This window comes from Orcinus orca, chromosome 6, assembly GCF_937001465.1.
Source record: "Orcinus orca chromosome 6, mOrcOrc1.1, whole genome shotgun sequence".
NCBI lineage: Eukaryota > Metazoa > Chordata > Mammalia > Artiodactyla > Delphinidae > Orcinus > Orcinus orca.
The window spans coordinates 14972059-14993226 of NC_064564.1; the positions used below are offsets into that span (position 1 = coordinate 14972059).

Consider the following 21168-nt stretch of genomic DNA (forward strand, 5'->3'; position numbering starts at 1 on the left):
GACACCTAATTTAAAAACAGCAGCTTAGGGGCGGGGACCGATGGGGCCTGGCCGACAGGCTGCAACGGGGCTGGACTCGCCTGGACGCCAGTGTGCTGGGCTGCGAGGGGGTGAAGCGGGAGTTGCGACCCGCCCGGGATGGGCCAGCCCTGGTCTGGCGGGGCCGAGCCAGAGGCAAGGGCGGCAGGGGGGCCAGGCCTGCCAGGCGGGCGGCCCTGGGACTGAATTGCTTTAGGTCGTGACCAGCCTTTGAAAAAGGAGAAACCCAAATGGAAAAGCGATTATCCCATGACAGATGGACAACTGCTCAGCAAGAGAGATGAATTTTGAGATACTGCATCAGCTTTTGAAGGCTGTAAAGAGATTTGGGATGCCTTGAAGGCTGCAGCACATGCTTTTGAAAGCAACGATCATGACCTGGCACAGGCAATCACTGATGGTGCGAACATAACGTTACCACATGGTGCGCTTACAGAGGGCTATGATGACCTGGGGAATAGGCATCAGCTTCCGGTCTATTGCGTGGCACCACCAATCAACATGATAGAGGTAAAGAGCAACATAGAGACTCTGGATATTCCTGAGCCAGCACCCAATTCTGGGTATGAATCTCAGCTCCGTCTGCACCATTCCACGAGCAAGGACTCAACCCTGTGGTCCACGGCACAGACACACTGTACCACATGAAGAGGCGGCTACATGCAAGCAGAAGGAGTGGAACTGGGCAGTCAGCGCTAGTTCTTTTCTGGCAGATCTCTCACTGACAAAAATGAAGCTGGAAGACATGAAGATCGTAAAGGCCTATGTTATACAGGTTATAATGAGCCAACCTTTGCAAAACCCAACACCAGTTGAGAACTGAACTGGTCCTGCTGGCTGTCCCCAGATCCCTCCTGCTCCTTTTTACCGTTATCATTCCCTACTCTATGGTGTGAAATTTATTTTCACTGCTCTGAATTCCATATGAATGGATTTAGGAGGAATTACCAGTGAAAAATTCCATCTGTGATGGAGACCAACAAAAATAATTAATAAAACATAAAGAGCCAGCCGTTGAGACTCATGTAATTACAGTTTCTAATTCGAGAGGCAGTTAAGAAATAGATAACCATTTATTTTAAAATACCCAACAATTATGTAATGGGTGTAAATGATTTGGACTGTAAATAGAACACTGCATTCATGAAGAACCAAGCACCTGTAAATACAGAATTCTTAAAAAATAAATCAAATTTCTGGAAATCATCAATAACACTTATAAAACTTGAGCTTTTTAAAATGGAAACTGAAAGGAGCAGTACTTGAGGTTCACTTCTTTTCTGGTCTTAATTCCTTGCTCAATTAATATTTAGCCATAAAGGAGTAGAGACCAGCAAATTGTGTTTCAGTATTGCTTTCCCTATCCCCGTATGTTGAGCTCCTTATTTACATTCACACTAAATTTTGGTGCCTTCCAGCACGTTGGTGGCAGGCACCTTTCTGGAACACTAGGCAATAATTGAGTCAGTGCATTCAGATCTCTGACTTTCAACTGATACTTGGTTGAAAAGTCTATTTTCCTCTTGCTGCATGGGTATTTTGAAATGTCTATATAATGAAGCTGTTTCATATCCAGGCTTAGAAGGTCACTACTATGTAATACCTTCACTGATCTACCTACTCTGTGTAGAACTTTTCAGAGCTAACTGTACCCCCAAATGCGTGGATACTAGGCCAGGGAATGCACAGAATCAAGTATGGCTGTTCCCACTGTAGGATAATAAAGTAATTATCTCTTCTTCCCCAATTTGCAGGAAGGAAAACCCATTCTATCTGTGCCTGGGAGAATTGTGGCTACCTTCAATCTTTTGGAAAAAATTTCAACTTATAATTTGCTAGTGTGAAAGATTCACTGACATCATTTAAACATCGGCAGTGAGACCAAATGATGATACGTTGCTTTAAACTTTAGTGCTTTCCATAGTTCACTGTTACCTATAGTTGTGATGGATGAGAATTTTCCTCTCTCATCTTTCCTAGCAAAGAGGCAAATTAAGAAGCATCTGCAGATTTTATCAGAGGACTGAAAAATTTGGTGAGATAACCTGATTCTTCTATACTAGGACTGGAATAAAGCTGCCAAGGATTATTTTTAATTTGGAGCCTTTTCAAAGCTGGTTCCATAAGTGAGAAGGGGGCTACCACATGACCTCTGAACCCCTGAGAATCCATGAGATGGAAAAGTAGAGGCAAGAAGGCATTTACGTTGTTCTCAAATGAGAAATAATCAAACCTCCACACCTACTTTGGATGTGAAGCACCATTATTAATTTTGATGGCAAAATGAAACTGCTATTTAGTTTAAATGTAATGTTTAAAATAGTATTACATTTCGTATAGCCTGATTACACATATCTATAATTGTAACGTATCACGTTTCTGAGAGCTTTAACTACTTCTCTTTTTTATGCGATCATTTTAAAGACTGTGGCTACATTTAATTTAGGTTTACTGACAATTGAATCTAAATTCAAGAGGCGACAGCAGCATTAATTCCAAAGGAGTATTTTTATACATGGAGGTGGAGGTATGCGAGGGTATTTCAATATAATGCCCCGTCATCAAAATGTTTCCTTATTGTGTGCCACATTGAACAGCAACATCTCTCAAAGGTGTCAACTGGAGGAAAAACAGTGTTCAAATCTATTTTTCTTAAGTAAATTTGGTGATATAATAAAAAAAAATAAAAATAGCAGTGTAATATGTTAAATAGAGTCTAGAAGATGAGGTAGAAAACTATACTCAGTCAGGTACTAATGACAAAATACAGAACAAATCATTTAATTTTATTACAAATTTCCAATTTATAACCAAAATATACAACCACTACATTTAAAATCAGTTTATACACTCACAGTTAAAGTGCTAAGTAAAAACATTTACAAAAACTGACATCAGTCTACTGTAAACAAAATAAATCTACAAGAGCAGAGTGCAAAGCACACCCAGCTAATGTGAAAGTACATTTCATGCTCTAATCAAGCGCACTTGTCCTATACAGAGCTCAACAGTAACTTCTCCACTCATTTGGAAATGAATGAACGATTTTAAATACATAAAAAAGAAACATGAAGAACTAATGCCACAAACTACAAGTCTTTATGAGCATAAAGTTTCTAACTAGATGTTTATATGATAAAGCAAGATTAAAATTTTAGAATCAATTTTAGAATCACCTCATCAACTTAATTCAGATTAGAGTTTGAAAACTAAATTGCTAAGTGCCACCTGTTTAAGAATAATAGTTTCTGAAAATAATGAAAAAAAATATCCTTTCTACCTTTATATCTCTTGAAAAAAAGAGAAGGTGGTGGTCATTGTTGATAACAGTAAAATGAGGCAAGACTTTTTTAAAACAAGAATGGACAGTGCCCATCTGTAAATTTAATATCAAGGAGCAGAGCCGGAACGCAGGCCTACCTGAAGGTAGGGCAGACAGAGCCTGAAACACAGCCTTAGAAGAGCGTGGGTGAAGGATATCTAGGATGTTCCAGACACAGCCTTTGAACTGAAAAACGTGAGATCAGTAAGGCCCCGACTTCATATGACGCATGAAATAGAAATGACTAGCTCCTTTCTTCAAGGTCACTGAAAATATACAGCACTTTCAGTCATCACATGGGTTCAGGGCAAGAGGAGCAGATTCCCAAGTTAGGTCATTTAAATGATATCCCTTGTCTCAAAATAGTTCCACCAACACTAAATTATTTCCACTTTTAAAGCTTAATATTCTACTAACTGATAGTAATCTGTGCTAACAACAATGTATTTGTTTGTTTTTAAGAGAGGTGAAAGGGCTATAGTCACTAACACTTTATTCCAAACCAAGACCCCGAGATTAATACTGTAGTGCACTAGGTCAGCTCTTGTTGGCTATCTGTTACCCTTATTATTCACAAAAATATTATTTATATGAGGAGATGTAGCATGACTTTGGAACAACGCAATCTGCAACCTTTTAGAACATAGCTCTATTTAAAATTGGGGATTTCCTGTGTAGGAGCTTCTTAATTTTATATGCTTTTTTATACTCATATATTTTAATTCTTACAACCTGAAACATATGCATAAAGAAAATCTTTAAATGGCACTTTAAGGCAAATTTGTTGACTACATAACATAATAGTATTCATTATTTTAGAACGCCTATCAAGAAGACACAATTCTGTAGCTGGCAAAATTTGAGTCCATATTAGATATTGGGTGGGGAGGGGAGTTATTTTGCCTCTAAATGATATTTAGATGTATGAAAATGTTTCAATAATGAAAGCTTAAAAACTACACACAGATTTAATGAAAGCCGTATGTAACTTATGTATTCCCGAAAGATATTTGCTTCAATTACCGAAGTCATTTTGTTTTTTGGGTTTTTTTTTTGGTTATTTTGCGGTACGTGGGCCTCTCACTGCTGTGGCCTCTCCCGTTGCGGAGCACAGGCTCCGGACGCGCAGGCTCAGCGGCCATGGCTCACGGGCCCAGCCGCTCGGCGGCATGTGGGATCTTCCCGGACCGGGGCACGAACCCGTGTCCCCTGCATCGGCAGGCGGACTCTCAACCACCGCGCCACCAGGGAAGCCCACCAAAGTCATTTTGATTAAACACCTTTGAAAACTGGGCAATTTAAAAGCAAAACAAAGCAGAATTTTCTTGATAGACCTACGGTTATCTGTAGTTTGAGTCTCTTTCATAAAGCCTGGTAGGTTGATTAGAAGAGTTGAAATGGGAAGTCATTACATCTGTTCTAAAGGATCTTTGTTTGGTTGTTTCTTGAATATATATTATGAAATTGTTAACATTTGATCAACAAAACCAGCAACTTCACATAGCTCAGAATAATATTATCCAACTATGACCACATGATATGAATCTCCTTGGGCTGATTCTCAGAAAGAACAGTCCATCTATGGAAGAGTTTTCTGCTGAGATGACTGTGATAACCTAACATATACAATACTGTACAACATTAAGAAAATAAGACAAAACAAAAAAAAGTCTCAAAAAAAAAAGCTCACATTAAATAAATGTGAGCTTCAGGTATCGTATATTACAGAAAGCGAAATAACTATTAACTATAATAAATTGTAGATGTATATACTTACATAAATAATATCCCCAATTCATTAACAGATTAAAATATAGCAAAGTTGGTATTTTCCTAATTTAAAAAGTTTAAATTAGAAGAAACAGTTTCCATAGCTCTTTCAAATAAAAATAAGACAATTTAATAGCTTTTGAGTGTCAAATGAACTTTTCTTTTTGGGACTGGGAGTAAGGGACTGTGATGTTGCTGTCTTTATCATGCCAAAGTAAATTTCTAAACTGCATCACTCCTTCACATATGCAATACGTTTAAACTGCAATGAAAAAATAAAACTCTTGAAAACAGAATTTGACATTTCTGAAAATAAAAGCAGAAAAGTTGTTTGAAGTTGGTATTAAAGATCTGTGAAATGGGATAATTTTAGAGAAATTAACTTTTTAAAAAGATGAATGATAAAGAACTCAGATTTACTATGATAATTCACAAGCTAAGGTAAAAATAGCACCTGATGACAAGAATTTCCAGACTAATATTTTCAAATTAGAGTCCTTTTCATGATTAAAAAAATAATTTCAAGTTCACATATAAAGAAAACATAATATTTTCAAGTACACAAACACCTCAGCTCAGTGTAAAGAACTACTGTGTTGATCTTGTCTCAGAAATATAGAATTATTTCATATTAAATCTTTCTGCCAACAAGAGTAGTTCAAAGAAAAATTATCTGAGGCAGGACTAAGGGAGGGAGACAGGGAAGAAAGACATAAACTTCCTTTTCAAAACTGGGGGAGGGGATAAGTAGGTAGAGAAATAGAAAAATAGTGGATGGATAAATATAAATTAAATCACCCTAGGATTATCTGTTTTATCTTATAGAATATCCCATTATCAAAACCCAGAAAATACTCAATGAAATGTTTAGACCTCAGACTCAAGCTTAACAAATGTAATATCAAAACATGAAGAGACAGAGAACTGAAAATAAAGTGGTTGTTTTTAACAGGCAGTTAAAATAACATTGTAATACAGGCATGTCTGAATGAGAAAAGCTGGGCATCTAATTCAATTTCTGGAAGTCAGGAGAGTTGTCTGATCCAGTGAAAGACAAGGAATCAAGTATAGCCAAAGAAATCACACCAGAAACCAGTACACCTTCCTATATCAACTTTCCATTATTCTTCTCTACCCATCAGACACCAAACCCAATACCTAGACTGTAAATCTATAGACCAAGGGTTCAAGAGATTGATATGAGCTAATGAAGACAATTAGAAGAAAGACAATGATCTTTAAAAGTAACAGGAACCTCCTTGGCCTGGTTCTCAGAGAACGTAATTAAATCTACAAGAGAACTCTGCTGAGAGATGGAACTAATAGAATTTCCACATTTTATTACAGAAGGAGGCTTTAGAGAAACATCTTCTGCAGAGCCAGAAAAAAATAAAAAATAACACACCACATTTATCTCTAACAATATTTTAAAGCAGGACATTCACTTGCCCATGGCAATCTTGCAACTATATTTATGCAATGAATCTAAGAATACAGCTTAAGAATAGTTATTGAACAGAAAAATTTCAATCCATTCCTCTTAAATTCCTTTTACATTTTATAATCATTTTAATGTCAGTAAAACCTAATAGCTTTTTTAATTAGCTATATGGGCCAGTGCTATCACTGCTTTGTTTACTAATTTTACCTTGAATACATTTTGTTAAAAGTTTAGCCTAAATAGCTACATTCATATTTAAGAGAACAAAGATCACAGAATTTTACATGTTATTTTTTTCTGTATGTCAATTTTAAGGTGCTTATGCTGGCTCTTTAGGAGACTTTTCCCTTGGGAGAAAAAAAGGTCATGTCAATTATTTGTAACCTTTCTTTTACTTTTATTATCTGTAATATAATTTTCCTCCTTTAAAATTACTTAAAATCAGGAATTTCCTGGCGGTCCAGTGGTTAAGACTTGGTGCTTTCACTGCCATGGCCCAGGTTCAATCCCTGATCGAGGAACTAAGATCCCACAAGCCATGCAGTATGGCCGAAAAACATAAAATAAAATAAAATAACTTCAAATCATGAATGGGAAACAAAATTAGCAACGTATCTGAATCCTATTAATTTGAGTATAACTTGCATTAACAGTACAGGCTGATCTAGTAAATATAGTTCATGGGAAGAATAACAAGAATAAAAGTAAGCCTAGATAATGATTATAAAATAGTCAAGGGATAACCAAATCAGAAACAGGTGGAATTTGAGACACTACCTGATCTAATCCCCTTGTTCCTTTCATTTACAGATGAGAAAACTGAGGTCCCAAGAGGTAAAATTCCAAAGTTACACAGCTCATTGAAAACAGAGGCAACACTAGAGATGAGGTCTTCTGACACAAAGTTTTGTGGTATTTAAAAATAACATAATGCATTTTTACTAAGCATTAAAAAAATCTGCCAATTTAGAAAAAAGAAATTATTAAGCTGTAAAGTTTTTTCTTTTATGTCAGTAAGCATGTCAACACAGGTAAAGAAATACTTGCAAGTTAGCAATACAAACAAGCTGACTTGTATCACAAAAACCCCAGGGCAATAATAACAACAACAACAACAACAATAATAATGTTGTAGTTCACCCTACTTCAGGAAATACGATAAAATAACAAGCTTGAAAAATAGCACTGTCTTATAAATACTAATGTTACTAGCGAATGGTAATTATCAAAATAAGGGAACACTGAATTTTCAAAACCCGAATTACTACAAGGTAAAAAACTTGTTTCTCTTGATCAGGGAAAAGTGGTGACAGTGGCCAATAAAATGAGAAAAAAATTATGAACAATGCTATCATACCAATGAAAATGTCCAAGAAAGGACATAATAGATTTTCTGAGAAAAGTGATTATTAAAAAAAAAGTACTCTGAAGGAAACCAACCTTCAATACATTTAAATAGACTGAATGACTCTCACTTATAGGAATAATGTTGTACTGGTATGGGATTTGACTAAAATATAGGTGAAAATTTACCTTCTTTTATCTTTATGGCAACAGAATTTTTACTTTCTAATTAGAGATCACAGAATAAGAAAGATGCTTATTAACTTATTATATTAAATCTTTATAAATCAACCAAATTGGAATGTCTGCAAAGATGGCTGGTTCTGGATAGACCTTAACATTTTCTTTCTCAGAATACTTTGGATCCTGAGAGAAAATTATAACCCGATATCAATTTGGCTGTTAAAGAAATATAGAATTTATATTAGAAAAAAACCCAGGAGACTAATTATAGTCAGATGGAAGGTAAAGGTTGCTTAGTCTTCCTACTCCTTTCTCAAAACTCATATAATTGGAACAAAAAAGAAGGGAAGAGAACTAAAATATTAAGAGATGTCAACATACTTTTTTCATATAAAATAGATTAAAATGATATAAGAATGTATAAAATCATACAGCTACCAAGAAACATAGCTGAATTAAATGTAAACATTTTTTCTTATTTTAATCAGTTGTAAAAAAGGCATAAAAGAAGTTTAAAAGAATCATGAGTTCCTTTGTAAACCTAAGTTCTATAAAAATGCTCTTTTGAGTGCTTATGTGTGGAAAAGAATGGAGAAATCCTTACTTTATGCAGGTTTAAAAATTATATATGCAAATATACAAACAAGATAATATTATCACTTAAAATGTAAAGTTTTGCTACGATGAAAACCAACCAGTTACAGTAATCACATTTTAAAAATTGTTCTTAATTGGAAAGAACTGGGCACATGAAAGTCCTCAAAGAAAGAAAAATAAGGCTTACACTTCTCTTTATATTTTTCTTATAAATTTCATTGAAACCAAGCTAATGTAGTTATATCATTCTGTATCAAAGAAAACATAATGGAGATCCCCAAATTTCTGATGAAAGTGACCTACAAATTCAGCCATATAAAATTTGAAAACATATTCTGGTATAACATATAATAAAGAACCAATACAATCTAAGGGCATAGCCACTCTTGAAAAAGAACCTCATTTTTAAAGGATTAATTGGATTGCTGACTTAAAGGTTATACCAAATGAATACTGGTCTAATTGCCTATTCTGTTGTTACTGCTAAATACCACTGAAGACCATTATTCTTGCTTTCTGTAACCCCAAAATTCTAACAAAAACACATACTATCAGTAGGGGAACTTACAGGTTAAAGAGCACTGTAATTCCTGTTATCTCATTTGATCCTCACAATGTCCAGTGAGGTAGGTTTCGGGGCCCCAAATTACCTTATCCTTATTTTACATCAAAGAAACTGAGACCAAGAGAAATTAAATGAGCTGTCTAGTTTACATCATAATTATGGGTCTTTTGATTCCAAGTATGATAATATGTAAATATACCTTTGGCATGTCAAAAGCAATATAAATATCATCATAGTGAAATTTTGGTATATTAATGCTTTCTAAGCTCAAGCCAATGATCCACTACTTTATCAAAAAACTTTTAAGTAGTTCCTTTTATTTCATGGGGATATAGCCTAAACCAATACAGTTTCAACTTCGGTTACTGCCCGCTATTATCACAAAGAAACTAATGAGGTAGGTTAAAATGTAGTAAATTTTTCTAATTTGAAGAGATTCTCAGAATTTTCATAAATCTGCTCTAAGAAACAGCTTTTAGAAAATCATCATTAATCAAGGTTTACTTGAATATTCATTTACCCAACCACTACACAAAGATCTAACTTCACATAAAACCAACAAGAAACTAAATACCTCTAAGAATTGCTCATCACCTTTTAAATTAATATAAAGTGTTGGTACAAGTTTGTATATATATTTCTTTAATTAAAATAGCAATATGGACTGTTACTCTAGGAGAAATACACTTTATTTGGTGCAATTCACATATTACTAACTGCCGCAGATTATTCTGGTAAAGCAGAGACTTCATTTCACTTAGTTTAAATTTAGACTCTTCAAATTTCTTTGAAGTGAGACTTCACTGCTAGAGTGAAAGTGAGTTGCATAACATGAGTTATTCATTCATTTAAATATTTATTGAAAATCTACTATGTACTATGCCCTCTGCTAGTTGTTGAGTTACTAATCAGTTGTTCTTTGAAACTACTGTTTCGAGCTTAATATTGTCTTGAATTGTTTGCTTTAATCACTGAAAAAATTCAATACAATATTGCTGAAATCAGAGTACTTCTCGAAAACCTTTCAGTTATATATTAACATTTTAGAGAGAACTATTATTTTCTCAGTTGTCAACCGAACAAATAAAATACTAAACATTATCATATGCCAATCACAACACAAATTAAACATATGGTAGGAAAGCTGTCAGGACTTGCTTATGTTGGATTAAGCTAGTTGAGACTTGAAATTGTTGTTTTGTTATAGTTCTTCAACTGTTTCTTTAAAGAAAAAAAATCTTAATTTGGAGCGCTAGTTTGATAAATAACACAACCCAAACTAAATACGGTTATTTAAAACAATGCATTAACAATATTAAGTAAATTTTGTGGAGCAAAACTAAGATACTGAAAGTAACTGAGAGGCCAATATATCCTTTACAAATACATCAACAGTTTAGTAGAGAAGATACAAATGAATATATAAAAATCAAGAAGCACAAAGTTTAAGATTTTCATAATGATGTTCACTTAACTGTCTATACTTGGCCCACAAAAAAACCAATTAACTTTTTTTTTTTTTTTTTTTTTTTGCGGTACGCGGGCCTCTCACTGCTGTGGCCTCTCCCGTTGCGGAGCACAGGCTCCGGACGCGCAGGCTCAGTGGCCATGGCTCACGGGCCCAGCCGCTCCGCGGTATGTGGGATCTTCCCGGACTGGGGCACGAACCCGCATCCCCTGCATCAGCAGGCGGACTCTCAACCACTGCGCCACCAGGGGAGCCCCCAATTAACATTTTGGCAATTGATAATATAATGCAGATGGCGATGGATGACAACATCTTTGAGCTGAAACTGGTACCTTCTATAGTAACTTATTTTTTTTGTCTGAATGTTTGTTTTGGTCTCTCATGCTGTTCTCAGGGGAAATCCTCAGACAAAAGCCTCAAGAATTACTGATTTATTTATAAATGAGTTGTTATAAGTTTGGCTTTCAGAGTAAAGGGTTACTAACTGTCAGACGTGAGGGAATTCAGACTCTACTTGAGTATTAACTCCAGTTTCAAGGGAAAAGACGATGAAGATGGAGGAAAAAGTAAAGCATTTGAGCCAAATATTCAACTATATCTTAAGAAGAATTAATAATAAATATTAAGAAATACATACTTTGAAAGAAAAAACATGATACACAAATTATTATTATCAGAAAACTGACTTCTGCGCCTGATAAAAGCTTCTGTCAACACCTAATTTCTTGGTGCTTTTTGTTTTAAAGAAGGAGAGGAAAAAGTACACATGAATTAAACACATGTCAAGGAATGTACTATGGTAGCCCTCAAACAAATCTCTTAAATCCTCAATAATCTTAATCCCTTATAGTTCATAACACTTTAAAATTTTCAAAGAGCTTTCATATGAGTTTTCATCTGATACCTATTTGACAATTTTGTGAGGTAGGTATTTATCTTCTGTCTTCATTTATAAACAAGGGAACTGAGGCTCAGAGAAACTGACCTGTTAAAGGTAAAAAATTAGCATATGGCAAAGCCAGGCCTCTTTAGAGTCTAGAATATTTTTTGAAGTGTGATTCTTGGATACTTGCATAAGAATCACCTGTGGTATTTCTTTTTACAACCAGATTATAAAGGCCTACCATCACCTTTGACTTAATGAGTAAGAATCCTTAGAAGTGGGATCCAGAATTCCCGTTGTATACCAGGTAATGATATAAAAGCATAACACTGAATCCAGCTAGATTTTCACGTGATACAACATGATGCCATGACATTATCATCAGAGGCAAGTTAGTTTAAAACACCTTGCAGCCAGGTTTCAGATTAGAATCACCTGGAAAGCTTTTTAAAAAACTACCAGTTGTCATCTGAATGAGAGGAAGGTGTCCGGTATCAGAGGCTCCCCAAGTGATTCTTATCTGTAGTCAGCGTTGAGGATCCCTTGTTTAAATATACTTTTCTATAAAACACATCCAGCATTTTCCAGAAGTTTTCTTTCCCTTCCGATCAATTTCACGCCTAATAAACTTCACAGTTTTTATTATACATTATTTAAATTTCATAAGACAAAATGCCAAACATTTTTGAGTTGATATTTTTAAGATTAAAGGATACTTCACAGCAGGACTAATCATGCTCCATTTAGCTACAGTGATTTTCAAATACCCCAAATTAATCACCTCTTTGGACTTAGGTTATATGTATTTCAGCTATAAACAAGAATGATCCAGAATCTGAAAATAAGGGTGTGGGGCAAAAGCTGTAGCCTATTGGCTACTGGGCAATGCAAGTGCAGACAATCAACCCACTGACAGGAGGGGCCTGGATACCAAGATCTGGTGGCTTTGGCAAGATCACATCTCACTGTAGAAAAATACAATGACGAATACAGAGGAAACATTTTGCCATTTTGTAATTATGGTTACCACAAAAAACCTTATAATGTGTGATGCTTATTCTATTACATGCTTCCACAGAACATATCTGAACATGAAGTTCTCTAGGAATCAATACTACTACATGGGAAAACATGGCTACAAAGTAAAAATTTTCCATCATGCATATGGATAAGTTATAAAAACACAGCCAGTAAAAGTAATATTTACAAAAGTAATAAAAACAGCACAATTACCGGGAAAAATGCCCATCTCCGCTTTTACTCCGTTGCTAATCCTGCTCCTGTATTTCTCTGAATAAAGATTATTTTGATAGAATTTCAAAAGAGCCTTCAATAGACTAATCAGATTCTTCTGTTGATTTTATATTCTATTAGCTAAAATACCCTTGCTGATTTATTAAATTCTCCTACAGTTTAAAAACACAGTTCTTTTTCACTTAGTGGAAAGGAAACTACAAAGTCCTACTGTTTATCTGAGAAATAAACCTTGCATAGAAAATTTCTTCAATTCTGAAATTTTGTTTTATTAACAGAACTACCAGAATGTTATCTCACAACTAGTTGATATTATATGAAAGTTCACTATAAAGCAGTCACCACACATTTAGGATTTTTCTAAATATAAAACAAATGGGTTTATAAAAATGCTTACCAGACAAATAATTATTTCTTCATAACCTAGAAATAAGAATTATTTATGCGATAATTCTTAGCATTTTGGATGCCTTGATGTTACAAGTTTGTTGCAATATAAAAAGCAAAAGTTTACTTTTCAATGGACACAATCTGCACCTGACTGAAAGCATCATAACAGTGAGTTACGGCAATCAGTCATGCAAAGGCAAAGAAGAAAATCTGCTTTTTAAACAACACAAGTTTTCCACCTTAGGACAATTTAAGCACTGGTTCCATCTTCTTCAATAACCCGATTCATGCTGGTGCCATGTGTGATGTGAGTCAGAGGATTATTACTGAGATCTCTGATGCTGCTATGTCGTGACTGTTCATTGAGCCGATGAGAGCTACTGTGCCTGGAGTGATCCGTGAGTCGTGACATGCTGCCATGAGGTAGTCTCTCCTCCATTCCTCTGTAACTGCAGGGAGTGTACCTAACATAGGAGAGTTTGTTTTGAAGTAGGTAACAGAACACACTAGAAAATAACACTAAAAATTTTCATGAAAATACCTCATCAAGTGAAATAATTAGGAAACTAACAAGTGAAAAAATAACAACCAACTTTTGATGATTTACACTCTTGAATTATTCAAGTGGCCAAACAGAAAGGAGAGAAAATCTACTGATTAGGCTCAGAATTAAGGTATGCTTTGCAAAAGGACAGAAGCTGAAGTTAAGAAGAGCTGACTGATCTGGAGCTATGCTAACTAAGTAAGGATACTTTTCTCATTCAAATAAGTTTTGGGTTATGAGGTGGGTTCCAGGAGAGGAAGAACAGCAACAGAAGAAATATGACATTGTCCCAGGGAGTTTAGAAGAATGGTTATAATCAGTAGGACAGCAAACTCCAATTTTACTAAAAGAGTAGCATTGGAAAAGCGAGCAAATGAAATTAGAGGAGAAATTACCGTGACCCTAAAAAAAAAAAAAAGTGAGGGAATCGGCAAGCAATGATGATGCTAGGTGCCGACAGCTTCTTTACAGAGAGCCCAGTTAACAGCTGAATTAACTACCTGTAAATGGTCTTAATTACTTTTCATTAGGGCTTCAGGTTGTGAGGATGCTATTTTGTAAAAGCTACATCAACTTAAATACAGAAGTAGCAAACTCCTAAGACTTTGTAACCCATATTCCTGCAAAAGCAAATTCTCTCCTTTATCCCTAGCCCAAGACACAGCTTTTGAGTATGTCAACTGGGCTACTTGGCTTATTGCAGACTGTCTTCTCCGTCATTCTACTTATCCTGAAAGGCAGCAGTGGGAGCTGTTAAATTTTCTTTTGTTGCAATTCTGACTCACTGAGCCCCCATCAGAGGTAAGAAAACTCACACTCAAACATACTATACACTTTTTGTAAAAAATATTTAATTTAGAATAACAAAGATCAAAGAAAACAACTGAAAATAATTTATAACTTTAATTAATACATTAAATTTTAAGTAGTATTTCTAAAAACAAAAAGGTAGCAGGCCATTCCTTTTTCAAATAGTCATCAAAACAACTAATCAAAAGCAGCTGAAGACCTATTGGCTGTCAAAAAGCATTTATCATTTCCCTCATTTAATGATTATAACAAATTTCATGACTCAATATGAATCATTTGTAAAATTTAAAGATTTTAAAGGTTGATTCATATACCACTGAGCTGATCTAGTATTATAGCAGTGCTTGTCAAATAATGTTTTCATTAGATCACAGTTTTAAAATTAAGTCCTTTAAAATTATAAAAGAAAGCATGTCTTTTTTCCCAGTTTGCATAAAGCAAAAAAGAACATTTAAGAATAAAAAGCTACATTTAAAATATTTTTTAAATTCCTCATGTTAACGGAATGGTTTATAAAAGAGCATTTAATTCTTATTTAATAAAAGAATTCACATTCAGAATACAAAGGTTTTACCTTTGGTTTGCAAGTTTTGGTAAAATAATTACAATGTTTGCAAATGAAAATATTTCATAATAAGCCTGTTATTCTAGTTAATAATTATGTTACATAATAATCATTGCCCTAAACTGAGTGAAAGATTTCTCCAAATATGATTTGCCAGCCAATATGGAGACCTTTCACCTCTCAATGACTTCATAAGTATCTATTTCAAACAAATATGGCAAATGAAAAAGACCAAATATGATGCAGTGTTCTAGGAATGATATCAAGGTAATTAAAAATATGAATTGAGTATTTTCTAAAATGAAATCTGTCTTTGAGTTTAATTTAATGAATAAGACTAAAAGAATACTTTTTTTTCATAGAAAAAATTGAGTTCTTATGTCTAATTATTATAATTTTTAAAACTTTTAATTAATTTATTTATTTAGTGTGTGTGGTATGCGGGCCTCTCACTGTTGTGGCCTCTCCCGTTGCGGAGCACAGGCTCCGGACGCGCAGGCTCAGCTCACGGGCCCAGCTGCTCCGCGGCACGTGGGATCCTCCCGGACCGGGGCACGAACCCGTGTCCCCCGCATTGGCAGGCAGACTCTCAACCACTGCACCACTAGGGAAGCCCTGTCTAATTATTTAAGTGAAATAGATGGCTATCCACAAAATTCTAGAATATGAACCACCTGCCCAAGGATAATTAGGACTCAACTACATAGTAAAATGTCACCTATTTACCAAACTAACCACTCTTTCTCAAACCTCCACCTACCTACTCATCTACTTCCTTTTTTTTGTTGTTGTTGTTGTTTTTTTGCGGTACGCGGGCCTCTCACTGTTGTGGCCTCTCCCGTTGTGGAGCACAGGCTCCGGACGCGCAGGCTCAGCGGCCATGGCTCGCGGGCCCAGCCGCTCCGCGGCATGTGGGATCTTCCCAGACCAGGGCACGAACCCGTGTCCCCTGCATCGGCAGGCGGACTCTCAAGCACTGCGCCACCAGGGAAGCCCCCACTTCCTTTTTTACATCCTCTCATCTAACTACCAATTACTTATTCTTTGAAGTTGACATACATGTGAAGGTATATTTACCCAAGTCTTAGTTTATTTTACGTAGCACTGAGATCAGTAATTATCCATCAAGGAGTCTGGACTAGAGTGAGTACTGAGAAGCAGGAATGTGTGTATATGTGTGATCTCACAGCCAAGATACCATGAAATGATGAGAAAACCATGGCCAAATATAGTGTTCACGTGTAAACTTAAAAACTGATGCAGAAAGAAATCGCCATGAGATGGCATGCCCACATTATTTCTAAAGTTGTTTGATAGATTTATTTGTCTCCTAATATGCACCGGGCTAGATACTGTAGGGGAATATACAAATGTCTGTCACCAAGTTCACATCCTCCAGAAACTGCAAACTTAGCCAAGGAAAAACAACTGTATTGAAAATAGGTCACACCGAAAGGATGACTAAAAAGCAATTAATTAACTGCCATGGATATGGGAATCAAGCAGGCCTTAAAGGATGAGTATGATTTTAATTAATCAGAGATAAGAAAGGCCATTACAGGAGGTCATAGTATATCCCCTAGTTTCCATGACACTATACTTTCATAGATTCCTTCATATGTCTATAAGCACTTTCTCTGAATCACATGCTAGGCTATTCTTATTGTCTTATTATTACTTTTTTTTAAAGACAATTTTTTTTTTAATTTTTAAAATTTTTGGCTGCGTTTGGTCTTTGTTGCTGCACGTGGGCTTTCTCTAGTTGTGGTGAGTGGGGGCCACTCTTGGTTGCGGTGCGTGGGCTTCTCATTGCAGTGGCTTCTCTTGTTGCGGAGCACAGGCTCTAGGCGTGCAAGCTCAGTAGTTGTGGCTCGCGGGCTCTAGAGCGCAGGCTCAGTAGTTGTGGTGCGTGGGCTTAGCTGCTCTGCGGCATGTGGGATCTTCCAGGACCAGGGCTCGAACCCGTGTCCCCTGCATTGGCAGGCAGATTCTTAACCACTGTGCCACCAGGGAAGTCCCTCTTATTGTATTATCATTACTGTATTTACCAAGGTCTTGTTCTTGGTCTGTTCTTTTTTTTATTAAGATTCAAGGAATTCTATCTCACAATTTTAATTACCAACTACCTTATATTAAAGATTATAAACTTTCTTATCTAAACTCCCATTCCATTCAGATTACTGATGCTGAAATCCCCCTATATTTAATTGCCTTCAGAAATTCTCTACTTAATATGAACTTATCTTGTATTACCATTCACTCACCCTACTTATCTCCTCTGAGATATTTTCATGGGCCAATCTGATCTTCCCCTTTTCTGAAGTTCTATAACATTGATCATCTCTAATACTCACTGTTTTAATTATATGCTGGCTTGCACTATTTTTTAGTTGGTTCTTATGTATATGTCCTATCTTTCTCATAAGGTTATATTCTTCTAGAGTGCAGAAATTATACTTTAGCTTTCTTCTATATATCTCTTTATACACAGAATGCCACATGCATAAGAGCTGTATTCTAACTGTTCATTCCTTATTGAAAAGGATAAGGCTAATAATGTCAAACATCAAATAATGCTGAGAGTCAGTTCATGGAGGGTGGTGTTGACAAAACGTACTCTGAAAGATTCTCTGATTTCCTCCCTCTTTATGAGTGTCTTAAGTTAAGACCTCTAAATTACTCTAGAAACTTCCCAACTGGGCTTACTTACAATCTCCTCTCCTATGCTGTTGTCAAAGTGATCTTCCTAAAATACAAATCTGATTTTATCACCCCAATGCTCAAAGTCTTCTAATAGTTTCTCATTGCTGTAAGGGAAAAACCCCCAAACTTCCCAGCATGTTTCATCTCCTACAGTTGCCCTGGTACTTAACTGCCCGTTTGTCCTCCTTCCCTCCTCATATGCTGCTTCCTTGTCTGAAATTTCCAACTGCCTCCTCTGAATCCTATTCAAATTAAAGTGCTATCCTGTTTGTGAACAAGACTTTCCATGGTGACTTAAATGGTTTTCTTCTCTGGAATCTCAAAGCACTTTGTACATGATTTTATCATACCCATTAAAGTATACTACTACCGACTGTTTACTCTTCTGTCTTCCATCTCTGTGTCCCTAGCACTTAGAAGAATGCTTTTTATTTAGGAGTGCTGAATGGAAGGAAAAGGTAGGAAAGAGAAGATCTTTGAATGTGATTAAAAAACAAGTCATTGGTGATGTTAGAAGTGGGTAAGAAGGTGAAAAAGACTAGAAATACAAGGAATGAAGGATGCAATTGGTAGAATGGAAATATTCAAAATATTCATTTCAAAAATCTGGCAAGGAAAAGAAAAAGAAATGGATAAAAGATAGAAAATATATGATAGTCAAAGAAAGGCTGCTACTTTTTAAAACATAGGGTAGCTGACCAAGTTAGAAGGCGAAAGAAAGCAAGTTGAGAGGACAAACCAGAAGGACTAAAAAGACAGTAAGTATAGGAATCATATCCTATACTAGGAGGACAGGGAACACTGAGAGAAAGGCTGGAATGAGACTGGAAGGATACAGGACAGCTGTAGAAACAGAGATGTTTCAAAGTGAACAAAGAATTTCAGGCATTGTAATTTTCATTCTTTCAGTTTCCCAAACTAGAAATATTAAAAAAAAAATCTTTGGCACATTCCTTCTCTCCAATTGCTTCAATCCATCTCCAACTCCTATCACTTCATTTCTTCTTTTCAAATATCCTTCACATCAGCTCTTCCTCTCTTGCCACTGCCACTGCTCTTCCATAAGCCTTCATCATCTCTCGGCTGAATTAATGCAAAGCTCCTAAGAAGTTTCTAATTCTAGTGTCTCCACCATCAAAGTTAACAGGAAAGCACATCCAGCCCACTCTCAAACATCCTCTGTGAAGCTTTTTCCCATCCCCTTCCCCACCACAATTAACCACCCCCTCGTCCAAGCTACTAAACAGGGGTTGGCCAACTATGGTCTGCCAGTCAAATGAGGCCCCTTGCTATTTTTGTAAATAGTTTTACTGGAACACAGCCATTCCCATTTTGACTACATATTGTCCATGGCTGCTTTCATGCTACAACAGCAGAAATGAATAGTTGTCAACAAAGACCATATGACCCACAAAGACTAAAGTTATTTATTATGTGGCTCTTTATAGAAAAAGTTTGCCAACCTCTGGACTATACCATTATATTTGCATTTTACTTTAATTATTAACTTATAATAATGATAATAAAAGTTGATATCAGGCACTTACTGAGATGGGCACTGTTCCAAACAATTAGGTACATTATCTCATTTATTGTTTACAACATTGCTAAAGGGGCAAATATTATTACTATTTCCATTTTACAGATGAGGAAACTGAGGCTTATCATTCCAGACTCCATGCTTTTAACCACAACACAAATAATGACTACACTATCTTTCTTGAGCTTATTAAGAACAAAGATCATGCCTAAATCATCTTTGTATTCCCAGAGCCTAGCACAATGCCTGACATGGTAGGTATTCCATAACTGTTTGCCAAATTAATCTTACTAAAATAACCACTTTTACCGTGCCTTCTCCCTGATCAGTAATACCTGTCAATGACTCCATATTGCTTGCTGCACCGAGTCAAACTCTAAACTCCTCTGACTGGCATTAAGTCTGACCATAATCTGGGACAACTGTACCTAGGAAAGTTCAAAAACGTTAATAATGATCAACTTCTTTTTCAGAATTGGCTACTCTTCCAATAGTAGTAGTCACATTGGCTACTCGCCGTGTGACTCTAATTCAGCACACGAAATAAACTAATCTACCAATAAAACTCACCTGCCATCACGGGATCTGTGGAGGCTGCCATGGTAGCTGCTCACTTTGCTGTGGACACTCCCTGCTTTGCTTCTCTGATCATCCACCATGGCCAGCTGAGTTGAAGAAGCATGTGTGGATGTTCCTTGAGTGGAAGTTCCTCTTGATTTTCTTATAATAGGAGTATTTGGATCCCTCAGGAGGGACTGAGCGAAATCAGGTTCCTGGAGTACCTGTCGGCTCTCATTCACTATCCTAGACAACAAAATACTAAGTTTAAGATACAGACTAACATCTCTACTTTTTTGACAAACTGATGTTATTCTTGAAATTAATTCCTTCCCAAATAACGTCTTTAGGACAGATATAAGGTAACACTGTTGACCGAAGAGAGAATATAACAAAAATTTGTGTCAATCTGTTCCCAAAAGTGGTAGGATAGAAAGAGGTTCGTATTAGAATAAGGAAATCAGGATTTTAGTTCCAACTCTGTCAATAAATATATAATCTTAGGCAACTCACTATCCCCTTTTCTTAATTTTCCTCATCTATAAAATGAAGGTACACAATTTCATCATTTCTAAAAAGTCCCTTTCAGCTAAAGAAATTTATCATTCTCAAGGACACTGAAATATTACAAAGGTACTATTATAAAGCAGAAATACTATTTTCTTGCATGGTTTATGGAAGTAGTAGAGGCCTCATCATGGCATAGACACATTTTTTAATTTGTAAGAGCAGTTGTTTTAAGGTAACAAGTTGACTTTATGACAGAACATTTGTCTAGTGCTGGAATAAACACGAATGATCATAACTAGAACAAAACATATGAAAAATTAATTTAAGCAAACATACAATTAAGTCCCAGAACCATTAAAGGCTTAGGAAAAAAGAATTAAGGGGATGAATTATGTCCAGAGCAAAAGTCTTTTTTTTTTTTTTTTTTGTGGTACGCGGGCCTCTCACTGTTGTGGCCTCTCCCGTTGCGGAGCACAGGCTCCGGACGCGCAGGATCAGTGGCCATGGCTCACGGGCCCAGCTGCTCCGTGGCATGTGGGATCTTCCCGGACCGGGGCACGAACCCGCGTCCCCTGCATCGGCAGGTGGACTCTCAACCACTGTGCCACCAGGGAAGCTCCAGAGCAAAAGTTTTTAACTGCTATGAAAGGGTTAAAAGCAGACAGATGTTCATGATGATGAA

At 36.1% G+C, this 21168-nt stretch overlaps 1 protein-coding gene and 1 pseudogene across 2 annotated transcripts in view; one reads left to right on the forward strand and one right to left on the reverse strand.

The window, feature by feature from the left end:
• The first annotated feature begins 273 nt into the window (after positions 1–273).
• On the forward strand, positions 274–862 carry LOC101285940 (ubiquitin domain-containing protein 2-like; annotated as a pseudogene).
• Positions 863–2804: 1942 nt separating this feature from the next.
• Positions 2805–21168, reverse strand: part of FZD3 (frizzled class receptor 3) — a 97102-nt gene continuing 78738 nt past the window's right edge. For both annotated transcript variants that reach the window (XM_004270709.2, XM_033429832.2), the window contains 2 exons: positions 19989–20222; positions 2805–13720 (listed from right to left, as the gene is read on the reverse strand). In XM_004270709.2, coding sequence (XP_004270757.1) covers positions 13507–13720; positions 19989–20222 — 448 coding nt within the window. In that variant the 3' untranslated portion in view covers positions 2805–13506. The remainder of the gene's footprint in view (positions 13721–19988; positions 20223–21168) is intronic.